Source organism: Pristiophorus japonicus, chromosome X (genome assembly GCF_044704955.1).
Source record: "Pristiophorus japonicus isolate sPriJap1 chromosome X, sPriJap1.hap1, whole genome shotgun sequence".
NCBI lineage: Eukaryota > Metazoa > Chordata > Chondrichthyes > Pristiophoridae > Pristiophorus > Pristiophorus japonicus.
Genome location: NC_092010.1, coordinates 12,753,488 through 12,773,219, shown reverse-complemented (window position 1 = coordinate 12,773,219; position 19,732 = coordinate 12,753,488). Strand labels below are relative to the sequence as shown.

At 46.7% G+C, this 19,732-nt stretch overlaps 1 protein-coding gene across 3 annotated transcripts in view; it reads left to right on the top strand.

The window, feature by feature from the left end:
* csad (cysteine sulfinic acid decarboxylase) overlaps nucleotides 1–19,732 on the top strand; it is a 138,179-nt gene that overhangs the window by 107,628 nt on the left and 10,819 nt on the right. For all 3 annotated transcript variants that reach the window (XM_070869368.1, XM_070869369.1, XM_070869367.1), the window contains exons 11-13: nucleotides 6,046–6,127; nucleotides 8,048–8,247; nucleotides 17,571–17,622. In XM_070869368.1, coding sequence (XP_070725469.1) covers nucleotides 6,046–6,127; nucleotides 8,048–8,247; nucleotides 17,571–17,622 — 334 coding nt within the window. The remainder of the gene's footprint in view (nucleotides 1–6,045; nucleotides 6,128–8,047; nucleotides 8,248–17,570; nucleotides 17,623–19,732) is intronic.

Below are 19,732 nucleotides of genomic sequence, written 5' to 3'. Positions count from 1 at the left end.
CTGAGAACTTCTCCAGGATACCGACTGTTCTTTGCATTTTCGCGCGGTTGTTCGTTAACTCGTCGCCAATTGATACGTTCATATTAAAGGATGAAACTGAGTACTGTGTACAATGAGCAAGTGTGACCTTGGCTCCTTTTAATAAGACTCCAGAGTGCAGGTATCTTGTGGGTGGCCTGCTTATATACAGTGCTCCCAAGGGATGCTGGGATCTCTTGGGACTCCAACAGGTAGGCCCTCTGGTGGTGGTGTGATACAGGTTGCCAAGGGTTAAATACATCTATGTTTCTATAACTGGTAGTTTTCCACATTGTCGGGTAGATACTAGTGTTATAGCTGTACTGGAACAGCTTGGCTAGAGGCACACCTAGTTCTGGAGCACAAGTCTTCAGCACGACAGCCGGGATGTTGTCAGGGTCCATAGCCTTTGCTGTATCCAGTGTGCTCAGCCCTTTCTTGATATCACGTGGAGTGAATCGAATTGGCTGAAGACTGGTTTCTGTAATGATGGGGACCTCGGGAGGTGGCCGATATGGATCATCCTCTTGGCACTTCTGGTCATTTCACATGTCCTGTCAGCTGTGGCTCAGTGGGTAATATTTGCACCTCTGAGTCAGAAGGTCATGGGTTCAAGTCCCACTCCACTTAAACACATAATCCAGGCTGACACTGAGGGAGTACTGCACTGTCGGAGATGCCGTCTTTCGGAAGAGATATTAAACAGAGGCCCTGTCTTGGAACACAAGAAATAGGAGCAGGAGTAGACCATGTGGCCCCTCGAGCCTGCTCCGCCATTTAATACGATCATGGCTGATCTGATCATGGACTCAGCTCCACTTCCCTGCCCGCTCCCCATAACCCTTGACTCCCATAGCACTCAAAAATCTGTGTCTCTCCACCTTAAATAGATTCAATGACTCAGCCGCCACAGCTCTCTGGGGCAGAGAATTCCAAAGATTCATGACCCTCAGAAGAAATTCCTCCATCTCCATTTTAAATGTGCGACCCCTTATTCTGTAAATATGCCCCCTAATTCTCGATTTCCCCCAGGAATCGAGAATTAGGGGGCATATTTACAGAATAAGGGGAAACATCCTCTCCATCTACCCTGCCCAGCCCCCTCAGAATCTTATACGTTTCAATAAGATCACCTCTTATTCTTCTAAACTCCAATGAGTATCGGCCCAACCTGCTCAACCTTTCTTCATAAGACAACCCCTTCTTCTCGGGAATCAACCTCGTGAACCTTCTCTGAACTCCCTCCAATGCAAGTATATCCTTCCTTAACTAAGGAGACCAAAACTGTATGCAGTATTCCAGGTGTGGTCTCACCAATACCCTGTACAGTTGGAGCAAGACTTCCCTACTTTTATACTCTATCCCCCTTGCAATAAAAGCCAACATTCCATTTGGCTTCCTAATTACTTGCTGTACCTGCATGCTAACTTTGTGTTTCATGTACAAGGACCCCCAGATCTCTCTGTACCTCAGCATTTTGTAGTCTATCTCCATTTAAATAATTTTGCTTTTTTTATTCTTCCTACCAAAGTGAATAACCTCACATTTTCCCACATTATACTCCATCTGCCAAATTTTTACCCACTCACTTAACCTACCAATATCCCTTTGCAGATTCTTTGTGTCTTCCTCACAACTTGCTTTCCCACCCATCTTTGTATCATCAAATTTGGCTACATTACACTCGGTCCCTTTATCCAAGTCATTAATATAGATTGTAAATAGTTAAGAACCCAGCACTGATCTCTGTGGCACCCTACTAGTTACTGATTGCCAACCTGAAAATGAGCCATTTATCCCGACTCTCTGTTTTGTGTTGGTTAGTCAATCCTCTATCCATGCTAATAAATTACCCACAACACCATGAGTTTTTATCTTGTGCACTAACCTTTTATGTGGCACCTTATCGAATGCCTTCTGGAAATCCAAATACACCACATCCACTGGTTCCCCCTTATCCACCCTGCTCGTTACATCCTCAAAGTACTCCAACAAATTTGTCAAACATGATTTCTCTTTCATACAATCAAGCAGAGTCAGCATAGTTTTATTATGCTTTTCCAAATGTCCTGCTGCTACTTCCTTAATAATGGACCCCAGCATTTTCCCAACGACAGATGTTAGGCTAACTGGTCTATAGTTTCCTGCTTTTTGTCTGCCTCCTTTTTTAAATAGGGGCGTTACATTTACGGTTTTCCAATCAGCTGGCACCGCCCCAGAATCCAGGGAATTTTGGTAGATTACAACCAATGCATCCACTATATCTGCAGCCACTTCTCAAGACCCTAGGATGCAGGCCATCAGTTCCAGGGGACTTGTCCACCTTCAGTCCCATTATTTTACTGAGTACTTGTTCTCGAGTGATAGTGATTGTTTTAAGTTCCCTGCTCCTAATAGCCCCTTGATTATCCACTATTGGGATGTTTTTAGTGTCGATACAAAATATTTGTTCGAAGTCTCTGCCATTTTCCTGTTCCCCATTAATTCCCCAGTCTCGTCCTCTAAGCGACCAATGTTTACTTTAACCACTCTTTTCCTTTTTATGTACCTGTAGAAGCTCTTAATATCTGTTATATTTCTTGCTCATTTACTCTCATCATCTATCTTCTTTCTCTTTAATATTCTTTTAGTCGTCCTTTGCTGGTTACTAAAAATTTCCCAATCTTCTGGCCAGCACTAACCTTCCCAACAGTGTGTGCCTTTGTTTTCAATTTGATACCATCCTTAACTTCCTTAGTTAGCCACGGATGGTTATCCCTTCTCTTACAGTCTTTCATTCTCATTGGGATATATTTTTGTTGAGAGTTATGAAATATCTCCTTAAATGTCTGCCACTACTTTTCTACCGTCTTACCCTTTAATTTATTTTCACAGCCCACTTTAGCCAATTCCATCTTCATACCTTTGTAATGTAGCCAAGTTTGCTGATGATACAAAGATGGGTGGGAAAGCAAATTGTGAGGAAGACACACAAAATCTGCAAAGGGATATAGACAGGCTAAGTGGGCAAAAATTTGGCAGATGGAATATAATGTGGGAAATTCTAACCTGCTATGATCACTCTTCCCTTGAAGATCCTATATTATGAGATCATGAATTAATCCTCTCATTACACATTACCAGATCTAAAATAGCCTGCTCCCTGGTCGGTTCCACAAAGTATTGTTCTGAGAAACAATCCCGAATACAGGCTACCTTTGCCAATTTGATTTGTAGAATCTATATGAAGATTAAAATCACCCATGATTATTGCCGTTCCTTTTTTACAAGCCTCCATTATTTCTTGGTTTATACTCTGTCCTACAGTATAGTTACTGTCAGGGGGCTGAAAGACTACTCCCGCAAGTGACTTCTTCCCCTTATTCAACATCTTGATCTTCTGAGCCAATATCATTTCTCACTACTGCACTGATCTCATCCTTTATTAACAGAGCTACCCCACCTTTTCCTTTCTATCTGTCCTTCTGAATTGTCAAATACCCCTGAATATTCAGTTCCCAGCTTTGGTCACCTTGCATCTTTGTTTTCAATTTGTACATCTCTGTAATGTCAGATCATACCCATTTATTTCTATTTGTGCCGTCAACTCATCAATCTTGTTGCGAATGCTGTGTGCATTCAGATAGTTTTGACTTTTTACCATTTTTCCCTACTCTGGCTCTACTTTCTGGTACACCCTTATGTTTCCTCTCCGTGGATTCTATGACACAATTCGAAGAAGAGCAGGGAGTCCTCCCGATGTCCTGACCAATATTTATCCCTCACAGATTATGTGGCCGTTTATCTCATTGCTGCTTGTGGGAGCTTGCTGTGCGCAACTTGGTTGCCATGTTTTCCACATTACAACAGTGACTGTACTTCAAAAGTACCTCATTGGTTGTAAAGTGCTTTGGGATGTCCTGAGGTTGTGAAAGGCGCTATATAAATGAGGTTTTTTCTTTTTTTTTATGTACATTGAGGAGCACAATAGTCCCAACACTGACCCCTGGTGGACACCACTGTTTACATCCCTCCAGTCCAGTAAAACAGTCATTAGCCAGTACAGTACTTTGTTTTCTGTCCTTGAACCAACATCCTGTCCATGCTGCCTCACTCCCTTTAATTGTCTCCGATGTGGCACCTTATCAAACAGCTTTTGAAAAGCTACACACACAACATCCACTGCACGACCTTTATCAATTCAATCTGCTACTTTATCAAAATCTAAATTTGTCAGAAACCACTCGCCTGTTACAAATCTATGCTGACTGTCTTTAATTAACCCATGTCGTTCTAGGTAAGTATAACATTTATACCATTTATATTGCCCTCTGGAAGCTTACCCACTGCCAATGTTGGGTTGACTGGTCTATAGTTAGCTGGTTCATCCCTCTCTCCCTTTCTGAGCAGACACGTTGCATTGCTAACCCTCCAGTCCTCTGGCACAGCTTCCATAATCCAAGAATGTTTGAAAGCTTGCGGTCTGAGCCTCTGCTATTTGACCCTGAGCTGAGCTTCCGACCCCGTATCCTCTCCATCACAGAGACTGCCTACTTCCACCTCTGGAATATCGCCAGCCTCCGCCCATCTGCTGATGAAACCTTTCTCTGTGATTTGGGAACCTCTAAACTCAACTATTCCTATGCTCAAGCAAAATGCTGTGGATGCTTGAAATCTGAAATAAAATCCGAATGTTGAAAATGCTCAGCGGGTTGGGCAGCATCTGTGGGGAGAGAAACCGAGTTAACTCATTCCCATGTTCTCTTGACTGGCCTCATCCTCCACCCTCCATAAAATTCACCTCATCGAAAACACTGCCTGCATCATCCTGCTCTCCCATCACCCCTGAAGTTTACTCACCAATAACCTGCTGACTGATGTTCGCCCAAACAAGAGCTCTAATGGCTCTGCGTCCTCTGTGAAGCACCTTGCGATGTTTTTCTACATTTGAAGGCGCTGTCTAAATGTAAGTTGTTTGAGGAGGGTGGTGGGGAATATAAATGGAACACTGGGGTTGCATGGTTAATGATCTTTGTGTTTTTGTTGAGTATGAGGGTCATGGGACAGGGGAAATGGGGAGATCAGAGAATTAAATGTTTTAATTGTCCACATTGGCAATTTGTATTTAAAAGTGGACTCAACACTTGTAAAATGTTTCCTTTTTAAAAAAAAAAAAATTGTTGTTTTAATGAGTCAACTTGAGAATTTGACTTGTGCGTCTTTTTAAAATGGCACCCACCAGCTGCACCAGGCAGAGAATCCACACCACGTTTCCCCCCACCCTCCCCCCGGTTATCTGCCATTCTTGGCTAGAGGATCTGAGCAAATGTTGCCTGTCATCTGGCCCAGATTTGTGCTCTGGCAGTTGCTGGTGGAGAGCGATACTCTCCCAGTAGGAGAGGCCAGGCCGCTCACTGCTGCCTTGGTCAAGAAATGGTGCATTGTGGGCAAACCAAGGAGAGGGAGGAAGCGATTCGAGATGAAAAAAAACCTGTGTGTTGTATATGCTGACTGGATGTACTCTCTGTGTGGTCACTGAGATTGTACAAGATGGAGACTTGTTTACCTGATGTACTATCAATAAGGTTCACACCGTGTACGTAGATGCTGGCACCACTAGAGGGTGCAACTGGTGGAGACCGGGGGTTTACTGCCCTGGTGGCAGGGCCCTGTATAAAAGGCTGCACACCGTGCTTGCAGAGCACTCTGGAGTTTGGAATAAAGGACCAGGGTCACTGCAGTTCAAGTACAACACATTGCCTTGTGGAGTGATTCAAAGTACACTATAGACATAACATTGTGAATGGTGGGATTCTAAAACAACATACACAGCAGGTCAGTCAGCATCTGAAAGCAACATGAGGTGAATGTTTGGGTAGAACGTTTCATCAGGATTGGGGAGTGATGCCACCCAAAGTGTGAACCTTCCCCTTCCAACATTGACCACTCGAGTCCATTTCCAACATGTCCTGTTTTAATGGGACACCAGCAAGCTGAGGATCTGGGCAGGTCGACACTAATCAAACCAATCTCTCTCTCCTTTCTTAGGGCTGACTCGGTTGCTTGGAACCCGCACAAAATGCTGCTGGCAGGGCTGCAATGTTCGGCCTTCCTGCTCAAAGACAACACCGTGAGTAAAAATCCTGACGTTGCCCAGGCACGAAGGGGTCGTTCCCTCACTTCCCCATTCTCTGGTGCTGCTGCCTCCATGCTTGGGATCTGGTTCAGTGGATCTTGGTGGTTCTCTGGTACTTTGCCCATGTGGCCGGTCTTGCTGTTTGACCCCGGACTGCGTGTTGGCAGGACACAAGCAGGGGAGGGCATGCTGTTGAGCCCATTCTTCTTCAAACAGTGTTGGGGTACTTTCCAACAAGTCACTGGACCGTGATCAGTCACAGGAACCCTTGTTGTCTTTCTCTTCCCCCTGTCCCTTGCCTATACCCAGATGCTGAAGATGAGTGTGGCATCCGTACTGCCATTCTAGTAGAAATCGGTGACCTTGGTACATGGTATTTGTGATTGTGGCTCAGTACCACACCGGGCTGGGCATTGACCCACCTCAGCTAGTTGGGTGCAAGGCCATTGTGGTCAGTTTTTGTCTCATTCTGGGCGTGTATCAAAAACAGACCACACTGGGGCCGTTGGAGGGCTGAATGAGCACTCGTTCCCACTCTCTGTTAGATTTCTTCTCGAGTCTAAAGGTTAGTCCTCCATTGTGATTACTCCAACACAGTGTCAGCCAAAATTGAGACCACTGTGATGGGGAGTCGCATTCAAACGTGCTGTGCTCCTACAGTACGCACTAGGTACAGCACTGGTTAGATACAGAGTAAAGCTCCCTCTACACTGCCCCATCAAACACTCCCAGGGCAGGTACAGCACGGGTTAGATACAGAGTAAAGCTCCCTCTACACTGTCCCATCAAACACTCCCAGGGCAGGTAGAGCATGGGTTAGATACAGAGTAAAGCTCCCTCTACACTGTCCCATCAAACACTCCCAGGGCAGGTCCAGCACGGGTTAGATACAGAGTAAAGCTCCCTCTACACTGTCCCATCAAACACTCCCAGGGCAGGTACAGCATGGGTTAGATACAGAGTAAAGCTCCTTCTACACTGTCCCATCAAATACTCCCAGGGCAGGTCCAGCACGGGTTAGATACAGAGTAAAGCTCCCTCTACACTGCCCCATCAAACACTCCCAGGGCAGGTACAGCAAGGGTTAGATACAGAGTAAAGCTCCCTCTACACTGCCCCATCAAACACTCCCAGGGCAGGTACAGCACAGGTTAGATACAGAGTAAAGCTCCCTCTACACTGTCCCATCAAACACTCTCAGGGCAGGTACAGCATGGGGTTAGATACAGAGTAAAGCTCACTCTACACTGTCCCATCAAACACTCTCAGGGCAGGTACAGCATGGGGTTAGATACAGAGTAAAGCTCACTCTACACTGTCCCATCAAACACTCTCAGGGCAGGTACAGCATGGGGTTAGATACAGAGTAAAACTCCCTCTACACTGTTATTACAGTGTACCCTAACCCAGTTTTTCAAAAGCCCTTCCTCCACTTGTGTGACTGTGTCTAATTCTCAGTCCAAGCGTCCTGTAGCAGCTCCAACTGCATTTGATGCTGCAGCGCGCTCTCAGCCCCAAAACATGGGACACTACAGCTAGCCGACTGAGGTGACTTTCTCATCAGACTGAGCTGAAGTTGAGCCCTGGCCCCTGTGATACAGGGGAATGTTTAACCCATCTTCTTTGCCATGCTGTATTTCTTTGTCATGTGGACGTGTAGGAGCGGGGTAGTGGGTCATGTCGAGTTCTTTGCTGATGATTTAAGTTCCTTCAATCAAGTAATTGGCTGATAACTAATGCACTTCCACAAGAGGCCTCTGAAAGGGGCTCCGTGCTGTGGCTGTGCCCCTGTCTCTTGCCCAACCTTTGTGAATTTTGTGTGTCTCTCTCTCTCTTTTCTCTTTCGCTCCTTTTTCTCTTTCTTTTTGTTCTCCATTTTTTTTCCCTCTTTCTCTTTCTTTCTCCCACTCCCAGGACCTCCTGAAGAAGTGTCACTCGGCCAACGCTGACTACCTCTTCCAGCCGGACAAGTTCTACAATGTGTGTTACGACACCGGTGACAAGTCGCTGCAGTGTGGCCGGAAGGTGGATTGCCTCAAGCTGTGGCTGATGTGGAAGGCTGTCGGTACTCGAGGGCTGGAGGAAAGGATCGATCGTGCCTTTGCCTGCGCCAGGTTGGTTTCAGACCTCCTAACTCCAACGCTCTCCTGGCTGGCCTCCCACTTTCCATTCTCTGCAAACTCTAGGCTCATCCACAACTCTACTGCCCGTGTCCTAACGTGCCAAATCCCGTTCACTCATCACCCCTGTACTTGCTGACCTACACTGGCTCCCATTCCAGCAATTGATTTTAAAATTCTAATCCTTGTATTTATTTAAAGCAGTTGATAGAAGTATTCGAGGGGAGATGAGGGGGAAAAAAATGAATCCAGAGAGTGGTGGGGGTCTGGAACTCTGCCTGAAAGGGTGATGGAGCCAGAAACCCTCATCACATTTAAAAAGTACTTGGATGTGCACATGAAGTGCTGTAACCTATAGGGCTACAGACCGAGAGCTGGAAAGTGGGATTAGGCCGGGGAGCTCTTTTTCGACCAGCACGGACAGAATGGCCTCCCGAGGTGTCGTGGATGTGGTGTATTTGGACTTCCAGAAGGCATTTGACAAGGTGCCACATAAAAGGTTACTGCACAAGATAAACGTTCACGGAGTTGGGGGTAATATATTAGCATGGATAGAGGATTGGCTAACTAACAGAAAACAGCGATAAATGGTTCATTCTCGGGTTGGCAATCAGTAACTAGTGGGGTGCCGCAGGGATCAGTGCTGGGACCCCAACTATTTACAATCTGTATTAACGACTTGGAGGAAGGGACCGAGTGTAACATAGCCAGGTTTGCTGACGATACAAAGATGGGAGGAAAAGCAGTGTGTGAGGAGGGCACAAAAAAATCTGCAAAAGGACACAGACAGGCTAAGTGAGTGGGCAAAAATTTGGCAGATGGAGTATAATGTAAGAAAGTGTGAGGTTATGCACTTTGGCAGAAAAAAATCGAAGAGCAAGTTATTATTTAAATGGAGAAAGATTGCAAAATGCTGCAGTACAGCGGGACCTGGGAGTACTTGTGCATGAAACATAAAAGGTTAGTATGCAGGTACAGCAAGTGATCAGGAAGGCCAATGGAATCTTGGCCTTTATTGCAAAAGGGATGGAGTATAAAAGCAGAGAAGTCTTGTTACAGTTTACAGGGTGTTGGTGAGGCCAAACCTGGAATACTGTGTGCAGTTTTGGTTTCCATATTTACGAAAGGATATTCTTGCTTTGGAGGCAGTTCAGAGAAGGTTCACTCGGTTGATTCTGGATATGAGGGGGTTGACTTATGAGGGAAAGTTGAGTAAGTTGGGCCTCAACTCATTGGAATTCAGAAGAATGAGAGGTGATCTTATCGAAACGTATAAGATTATGAGGGGGCTTGACAAGGTGGATGCAGAGAGGATGTTTCCACTGATAGGGGAGACTAGAACTAGAGGGCATGGTCTTAGAATGAGGGGCTGCCCATTTAAAACAGATGAGGAGAAATTTCTTCTGAGGTTTGTAAATCTGTGGAATTCGCTGCCTCAGAGAGCTGTGGAAGCTGGGACATTGAATAAATTTAAAACCGAGATAGACAGTATCTTAACCGATAAGGGGTTATGGGAGCGGGCAGGGAAGTTGACCTGAGTCCATGATCGGATCAGCCATGATCTCATTGAATGGCGGAGCAGGCTCGAGGGGTCGTATGGCCGACTCCTGCTCCTATTTCATATGTTATGTAATTTTTCTATGATTTCAAATCCCTGCATTGCCTCACCCCCTCCCTATCTCTGTAACCTCCTCCAGCCTCTACACCCTCCCTATTTCTGTAACCTCCTCCAGCCCCCTACACCCCTCCCGATTTCTGTAACCTCCTCCAGCCCCTACACCCCTCCCTATCTCTAGCCTCCTCCAGCCCCTACACCCCTCCGAGATCTCTGTGCTCCTCCAATTCTGCCCTCTTGAGCATTTCTGATTATAATCGCTCAACTATCGGTGGCTATGCCTTCTGTTGCCTGGGCCCCAAGCTCTGGAACTCCCTGCCTAAACCTCTCCGCCTCTCTCCCTCTCGCTCCTCCTTTAGGAGGCACCTTAATACCTTCCTCTTTGACCGAACTTTTGGTCACCTGCCCTAATATCGCCTTATGTGGTTCAGTGTCTAGTTTGCTGACGGTCCTGTGAAGCTACGTTAAAGGCGCTATATCAATACAAGTTGTTGTCATTTAGCTCTGATTGGTCGGAGTCCATTTGGGGATGCACCCGAGCGTACATCCATTTTAAAACCTGTTAATAGGACAAGATGGTGGGTACAAATTGGAACTTCCAAATGGCATGAGGACCTTCACACTGAAGGTGAGCTGTCGTTAGCTGCTTGAGTTCGAATGGCTGGAAAACGGTTAGGCTGACAAAAGGGCAGATCGTCCCCGATCACTGGCACCTGCCAATTCACCATCACATTGGAAGTTTGTGGTTCTTTATCTTCCATTTCCCCTGCAGGTGCTGTCTCTGGAGCAGGGCATTGATGAATTGGAGTAAATGAAAATGTTTCAGCTGATATCACTGGGACCTCGTGCTCCATGTGGCTCAGTGACACCCACTGAGCGCTCGGGGGAGCTGAAGGAGAGCACGTGGACTCATCCCTGCCTGAATCATGCCCCCATCATCCTCCCTGAGCCCCACACTGCAGCCCCCTCCCTCACTCTGCCCCCCACTCCCCTACAGTTTAATATGTTCAGTTGAAGGTCGTAGCATGATGGAATCACCTACTGCCTTCTTGCTGGGAACATAAAATAACAACATTATAAAGTGGAAAAGGAAGAGAGAATTTGCATTTATATAGCACCTTTCACGACCTCAGGACGTCCCAAAGCACTTTACAGCCAATGAAGTACTTTTTGAAGTGTAGTCACTGTTGTAATGTAGGAAACACGGCAGCCAATTTGCGCACAGCAAGCTCCCACAAACAGCAATGACCAGATAATCTGCTCCAGTGATGTTGGTTGAAGGATAAATATTGGGAGAACTCCCCTGTGTGATATATTCTTACGACATCACTAACGAGCACACTACACAAGATGGCTTCAATGCAGAAAACCTGTCATCGTGACCCTGTCACATGACCCTTTTATTATTTACATCGGCTGTGCACTAGGTAGAGCTATGTAACATTTCTCCCTCCTTAATGAAGTAGTAATCATAACAAAACAATCATCATACATAACTTGCATAGTATACACAACAAAATATATGGTCTTATTTTTCCATATTTACAAATCAAACTTGACCACTAGCTTTCTGTTTTGAAGAGGATACCTTTGCTCTCGAACAGACCTTTCCAAACTTGGTGTCGAACTTAGGCTCGCTCATTCTAGGCTGAGCCTGAGGAGAGTTTGTCTCCAAGGGCTGACCTTGATCTACATTTGGACTCGACAACTTCAGACTGTTTGTCTGCCTGACACGGACTCCGACTTAAATTCTGACTTTCTCTTGGACTTGTTTCTAGTACATCTGATGTAGGATTTGCTACTGGTACTCTACTTGTAACAAGACTATCTGACTCATTGGACTATTTGACTCCAGAAATAATGGAATCATTCCAACTTCCAACTACTTCCACATCTGTAGGTACAATATGAACAATGTGAACAAACCTAACCTGTCCATGATCAAACATCTTGACCAAATATGTGCGAGGGTGACATATTGTCACTATTCTTCCTGGTAACCACTTTAACCATTTATGGTGATGGTTCTTCACTGTCACCTTCTGATTCAATTTCACACTTCTCTCTTACTCTATCTCCAACATGATTCTCTTTCTGTCTTAATTGTTTCTCTTCTACTGACTCTGCCAAGTTTGGCTTTAACAATGAGAACCTGGTTCATGGCTGTCATTTGAGAAACAACTCTGCTGGTGGTCTACCAGTAGTTGTATGAGGAGTATTATGATACGTAATTTAAAAAATTTGCTAGTTTGTGGTCCAACAACAACTGCAGTTTCCTTGGATTTGGATCCAACATATGCTTGATTAGGGCACGTTTTACAATTTGTACAGTGCGCTCTGCTGCACCATTTTGAATCAAGGTGGTACAGTGGAACTTTGGTATGTTTCACACCGCTTCTGCTCATGAACTGTGCAAATTCTTCTGAACAAAATTGTGGCCCATTATCAGACACAATTTCTTCTAGGAGGCCATATGAAGAAAACAATCTTCGCAAATTATCTAGTGTTTTACTTGTTGTTTTCCAGATTGGAAACACCTCGACCCACTTCGAATGTCTATCAATCACAATGAACAATTGCTGTCCTTCTAGCTCAGCCAAATCTACATGTAGCCTTTGCCACACCCTGGGAGGCCATTTCCTGGCTGTAATGGTACTGGTGGTGGTTTCTTGCTTACCGATTGACATGTTGTACACTGACTCACGATGTACTCTATATCTTTATCAAGACCTGGCCACCATAAATAACTGCGTGCAAAACTCTTGGTCAAGCACATTCCCAGGTGCTGGTCATGGAGGTCTCCTAATAATTTGGACCTAAATTTATTTGGTATAACCACTCTTACACCCCACATGATACAATCTTTATCGACTGATAATTCATTCCTACGAACAAAGTATGGATGAATATCTTTGTCTGTTACCTGGTTTGACCAGCCATTTGCAATATAATCATACACCTTTGACATCACTGGGTCACGTTTGGTTGCTCTACCAATCTCCCCAGCTGTGACTGGCAGTTCATCAATGTATGAAAAATAAAACACTTCTTCCCTATCGGGTGTAACTTGTGATGGGGAAGGCAATCTGGACATTGCATCAGCATGACTGTGATCAGCTGATCGTCTGTATTCAATATCATATGTATATGCTGACAAAATCAAAGCCCATCTCTGCATTCGGGCTGCAGCTAATGTTGGAACTGGGGACTTTGGATGGAGGATTGCTGTTCGGGGCTTATGGTCCGTAACTATGGTAAACTTACATAGAAACATAGAAAATAGGTACAGGAGTAGGCCCTTTGAGCCTGCACCACCATTCAATAAGATCATGGCTGATCATTCCCTCAGTACTCCTTTCCTGCTTTCTCTCCATACCTCTTGATCCCCTAAGCCGTAAGGGCCATATCTAACTGCCTCTTGAGTATATCCAATTAACTGGCATCAACAACTCTCTGCGGCAGGGAATTCCACAGGTTAACAACTCTCTGAGTGAAGACGTTTCTCCTCATCTCAGTCCTAAATGGCCTACCCCTTATCCTAAGACTGTGTCCCCTGGTTCTGGACTTCCCCAACATCGGGAACATTCTTCCTGCATCTAACCTGTCCCGTCCCATCAGAATCTTATATGTTTCTATGAGATCCCCTCTCATCCTTCTAAACTCCAATGTCTATCCTCCAATCCATAGGAACTGATCCAGAGTCTATGGAATGTTGGAAAATGACTGTCAATGCATCCGCTATTTCCAAGGCCACCTCCTTAAGTACTCTGGGATGCAGACCATCAGGCCCTGGGGATTTATCGGCCTTCAATCCCATCAATTTCCCCAACACAATTTCCCGACAAATAAGGATTTCCCTCAGTTCTTCCTTCTCACTAGACCCTCTGACCCCTTTTATATCCGCAAGGTTGTTTGTGTCCTCCTTAGTGAATACCAAACCAAAGTACTTGTTCAATTGGTCTGCCATTTCTTTGTTCCCAGTTATGACTTCCCCTGATTCTGACTGCAGGGGACCTACGTTTGTCTTTACTAACCTTTTCTCTTTACATATCTAAAAGCTTTTGCAGTCCATTTTCATGTTCCCTGCAAGCTTCCCCTCGTACTCTATTTTCCCTGCCCTAATCAAACCCTTTGGCCTCTTGCTGAGTTCTAAATTTCTCCCAGTCCCCGGGTTCGCTGCTATTTCTGGCCAATTTGTATGCCACTTCCTTGGCTTTAATACTATCCCCGATAAGAGTTTAATTGAGCCTCACCCAAATTCTCCTCCAAAAAAGGAGCCGTCCACTTTCTCTTCTGGTTTGGTCACTGGAGAAGGCAGCCGCCCCAGCAGCTGTCAGTGACTCGAGTCTCACACTAACTACCCATTCCCTCCATGTTCACTGGGCACTGGTCCGTCTCCGCATTGCTTCACTGTGCAAGGGCTTCTCCCTGTCCCCTCTCTCTGGCAAAAGACTTGCTGTTCCAATATCTTCATTGTTTTTTTTTGTCTGAAAGTTGAATGGTTTCTGGGGCCGATGTACTGAGTAATCTGATGACATTGTGTCACCGATTCTGTCCTTGTGCCTGCCCGTGTACAGCTCGGGAAGGTCTGTGTCCGTCTGGGTCTGTGCATGACTGGCAACGCCCCCAAGGAGTACAGGGACCGATTTCACGCTTTCCGCCCTCTGTGCTTCACCTCTGTGCACAAACACATTGACCTGGTCAGACGTTCTATCACACTTCTCTGCCACTCCTTCGCTCCTTCCATTCTCTGCTGACTTGGCTCTCTCACATTTGTTCTCTTTATTGCACGCATGTTTGCCTTTCTTGTTCTCTTGTCCGTTCTTTATTTTGTTCCTTCTCCTACTTGCTCGCTCTCATTTTATCTCTCTCTTCACCATCTCCCCTCCTCCCCCTCTCTCTGCCCTCCTCCCCTGCTCTCTCTCCCTCTCTCTGCCCTCCAATCTCAATCTCAATCTCAATCTCCCCCTCCCCCTCCCCCTTTCTTTCTCGCTCTTTCTTTCTCGCTCTTTCTTTCTCGCTCTTTCTTTCTCGCTCTTTCTTTCTCGCTCTTTCTTTCTCGCTCTTTCTTTCTCGCTCTTTCTTTCTCGCTCTTTCTTTCTCGCTCTTTCTTTCTCGCTCTTTCTTTCTCGCTCTTTCTTTCTCGCTCTTTCTTTCTCGCTCTTTCTTTCTCGCTCTTTCTTTCTCGCTCTTTCTTTCTCGCTCTTTCTTTCTCGCTCTTTCTTTCTCGCTCTCTCTCATTCTCGCTCTCGCTCTTTCTTTCTCGCTCTCATTCTTTCTCTCTCCCTCCTCCCCCCCCTCCCTCTCCCTCCCCTTCCCAAATTACTGGATGCCACAGAAGCTCTTTCTCCTTGCTCCCTCTGTCCATTCACCTGAAGTCCAGTTCCGTTCATTCTACATGCCTTGTTCGTCTTGTCCAAAGCTGGTGTCTTGTGGCGAGGCTATCCCGTGCACCGTGAATCGCTGCCTTCGAGTAGCGTTTCCCGACTTGGTGTGAGCGTAGGAGGGAGCAGCATATTTCTAGCAGCAGGTGTTGGGGCGGAGAGAGATCGTGAAGTACTGTCGGCTAGAATTCTATCCCTTCACCATTGCGTGACATTCCTCCTGACCCTTTGCTTCAGTGCACACAATGGACCGTTTTCTCTTTGAGGATGTTATTTTATTCGTTCATGGAATGTGTGCGTCGCTGGCCAGGCCAGTATTTATTGCCCACCCCTAACTGCCCTTGCAAAGGTGGTGGTGAGCCGCCTTGAACCGCTGCAGTCCATGTGGTGAAGGTGCTCCCACAGTGCTGTTCGGGAGGGAGTTCCAGGATTGTGACCCAGCGACGATGAAGGAACGGCCGATATATTTCCAAGTCGGGATTGTGTGTGACTCAGAGGGGAACGTGGAGGTGATGGTGTTCCCATGCGCCTGTTGCCCTTGTCCTTCTAGGTGGTAGAGGTCGCGGGTTTGGGAGGTGCTGCCGAAGAAGCCTTGGTACTTGTGTGGCGCGAATGTTACTTGCCACTTATCAGCCCAAGCCTGAATGTTGTCCAGGTCTTGCTACATGCGGGCATGGACTGCTCCATTATCTGAGCAGTTGCCAATGGAACTGAACACTGTGCAATCATCAGCGAACATCCCACTTCTGACCTTATGATGGAGGGAAGGTCATTGATGGAGCAGCTGAAGATGGTTGGGCCTAGGACACTGCCCTGAGGAACTCCTGCAGTGATGTCCTGGGGCTGAGATGATTGGCCTCCAACCAACACAACCATCTTCCTTTGTTCCAGGTATGACTCCAGCCAGTGGAGAGTTTTCCCCCTGATTCCCATTGACTTCAGTTTTACTCGGGCTCCCTGATGCCACACTTGGTCAAATGCTGCTTTGATGTCAAGAGCAGTCACTCTCACCTCATCTCTGGAATTCAGTTCTTTTGTCCATGTTTGGACCAAGGCTGTAATGAGGTCTGGAGCCGAGTGGTCCTGGCAGACCCCAGACTAAGCCTCGGTGAGCAGGTTATTGGTGAGTAAGTGCCGCTTGATAGCACTGTCGACAACACCATCCATCACTTTGCTGATGATTGAGAGCAGACTGATGGGACGGTAATTGGCCGGATTGGATTTGTCCTGCTTTTTGTAGACAGGACATACCTGGGCAGTTTTCCACATTGTTGGGTAGATGCCAGTGTTGTAGCTGTACTAGAACAGCTTGGTTAGAGGTGCGGCTAGTTCTGGAGCACGTCTTCAGCATGACAGCCGGGATGTTGTCGGGGTCCATAGCCTTTGCTGTATCCATTCAGCCATTTCTTGATATCACGTGGAGTGAATCGAATTGGCTGAAGACTGGCTTCTGTAATGGTGGGGACCTCAGGAGGAGGCCGATATAGATCATCCACTCGGCACTTCTGGCTGAAGATAGTTGCAAACACTTCAGCCTTGTCTTTTGCTTTGCCATCGTTGAGGGAGGTTGATGTTCATTAAACCTCCTTTGTTTCATGGTCCACCACCATTCACGACAGGACTTCAGAGCTTTGATCTGATCCGTTGATTGTGGGATCACTTAGCTCTGTCTATAGCGTGCTGCTTTCACGGTTTAGCATGCATGTTGTCCTGTGTTGCAGCTTCCCCAGGTTGGCACCTCATTTTCAAGTACGCCTGGTCCTGCTCCTGGCATGCTCTTCATTGAACCAGGGTTGGTCGCCTGGCTTGATGGCAATGGTAGTTAAGTGTCATCCACATTGCTGTGGAGTCACATGTAGGCCAGACTGGGTAAGGAGTAAGGACGGTAGGTTTCCTTCCTGAAAGGGCATTAGTGAACTGGTTGGGTTTTTACGACATTCCGATAGCTTGGTGGTCACCATTACTGGTGCTAGCTTTTTATTCCAGATTTACTTAATTAACTGAATTTAAATTCCCCAGCTGCCGTGGTGGGATTTGAACTCATGTCTCTAGATCATCAGTACAGGCCTCGGGATTCCTAGTCCAGTAACGTCACCACTGTGCTACCGTCTGCACGAGGCCTGGTTTCCTACACAGCTCCGTATTTGGGTGTGTTAACTGTAATGAGCAGGCTGCAGCCCCTCCCCCACTCCCACCACCCCGCATGCGAGCTTTTGTTTGTTGTGTCCTCCTCCCCCTACTTGCTGGCTGTAAGAAGTGATTCCAAGTCTGTGTTTTGTGTATTAATAACTTTCTGTTTGTGGTTTTAAATTTTCCAGGTATTTGGTCAATGAGATGAAGCAAAGAGAAGGTTTTCAACTACTGATGGAGGTAAAGTGACAGAAAAATGTAATCCCCCCCCCCCCCACACTCCAAACCGCATCCAGTCCCACAATGTGTCCCTTCCCCCAATTTAATTTGTAATTGAGCATCTTGTCCAATTATCCACCTCTGGATGAAAATCCTTGCCTCTCCCATTATCTCCTCGCCTCCCCTTTCTGCCTTCTCTCTCTGTCCCTTTCCCCAACTCCTGTCTGAGGCTGAACCACACTGTTCGCAAGCTTGGTGTTATATTTGACCCTGAAATGAACTTTCGACCACATATCTGCAGCATAACTAAGGCCGCCTATTTCCACCTCCGTAACATCGCCTGGCTCCGACCCTGCCTCTGCTCATCTGCTGCTGAAGCCCTCATCCCTGCCTTTGTTACCTCCAGACTTGACTATTCCAATGCACTCCTGGCTGGCCTCCCGCATTCTACACTATGTAAACTGGAGGTGATCCAAAACTCGGCTGCCTGTGTCCGAACTCAGGTGAGTGGGACTCGGTGCATCACCCCCTGTGCACGCTGACCGACATTGGCTCCCAGTTAAGAAACGCCTTGATTTCAAAATTCTCATCCTTGTTTATAAATCCCTTCATGGCCACGCCCCTCCCTATCTCTCTAACCTCCTCCAGCCCCACAACCCCCCGGGATGTCTGCCCTCCTGAGCATCCTTGATTATAATCGCTCCACCATCGGTGGCCCCAAGCTCTGGAACTCCCTGCCTAAACCTCTCTACCTCTCTTTCCTCCTTCAAGACGCTCGTTAAAACATCCCTCTCTGACCACGCTTTTGGTCACCTGCCCTAATTTCTACTTGTGTGGCTCGATGTCATTTTTTATCTCTTAATGCTCTTGTGAAGCACCTTGGGACATTTCACTACGTTAAAGGCGCTATATAAATACAAGTTCTTTTCTTGCTCAGTAAAGTGCCACATCTCTCATCCCTCCAGGCCCCTGACCTCCTGTTGCTGCTGCAGGTGATGGAAGCTGGATTTCGGGGCAGAGAACGGTGAAGGGCTAGGGGAGATTTCCTGAGAGTAACTGTAGTGGAGGGGGAGGAATGAGCGGAGAGGGCAGTGTTGAGAGAATGGGCAGCAGCCCCATGGTGTGCTGCTGGAGAGAAGAGATGCGGACGACCACTTGTAGCGATGGGGTTGCAGTGGGAGTCCTTCCTGTGGTAGTTTTTCGAGTGGGTGAGTCTGGTTGGTCTTTTGAAGACCCAGATGTCACTTAACAACGACATCTGCCAACATGGGGTCAGCTTCCATGTGTACGCGGATGACATCCGGTGCACTCTCTCTGCTGTCGGACTGCTTCTTCGACGTCCAGTCACCAATCAACTGGAGTGTCCTCCAGCCGATCTTAGACCCCTGCAACAAATTCCGCAGTTTCATCCGATTCCAAACCCCTGCCGGCCTCTGTCTCGGCCTGAACCAAACTGTTCGTAACCTTGCCGTCCTATTTGGCACCATGTTATTTTTTTTTAAATAGGAGCAGGAGTCGGCCATTTGGCCCCTCGAGCCTGCTCCGCCATTTAATACAATCATGGCTGATCTGATCATGGACTCAGCTCCACTTCCCTGCCCGCTTCCCATAACCCTTTTATTCCCTTATTGCTCAAAAATCTATCTCTGTCTTATATATATTCAATGACCCAGCCTCCACAGCTCTCTGAGGCAGAGAATTCCACAGATTTACAACCCTCAGAGAGAAGAAATTCCTCCTCACCTCAGTTTTAAATGGGCGGCCCCTTTTTCTGAGACTGTGTCCCCGAGTTCTAGTTTCCCCTATGAGTGGAAATATCCTCTCTGCATCCACCTTGTCGAGCCCCCAGTAACAAAGACTGGCTACTTCAACCTCAAACATTGCTCACCTCTGCCCCGACCTCCGCCTTGGGTCAGCCTTGACTCAGCGGTAGCTCTGAATTCATGCAGCTCCCACCACAAGCCGCTGCCCCAGTGCACTTTGTGTGACTATACTTGTTTTTAACCTGTCCTCGGTTGATGTTCTGGCCCATCTTTTAATTCTCCCCATTTTTGGGGGCTGTCTCAGCTTTTTTGAAGCCTGATTTTATGATTTCGGAGACAAGATTGAGGGAGGAAAGCTCGAGTCCTTC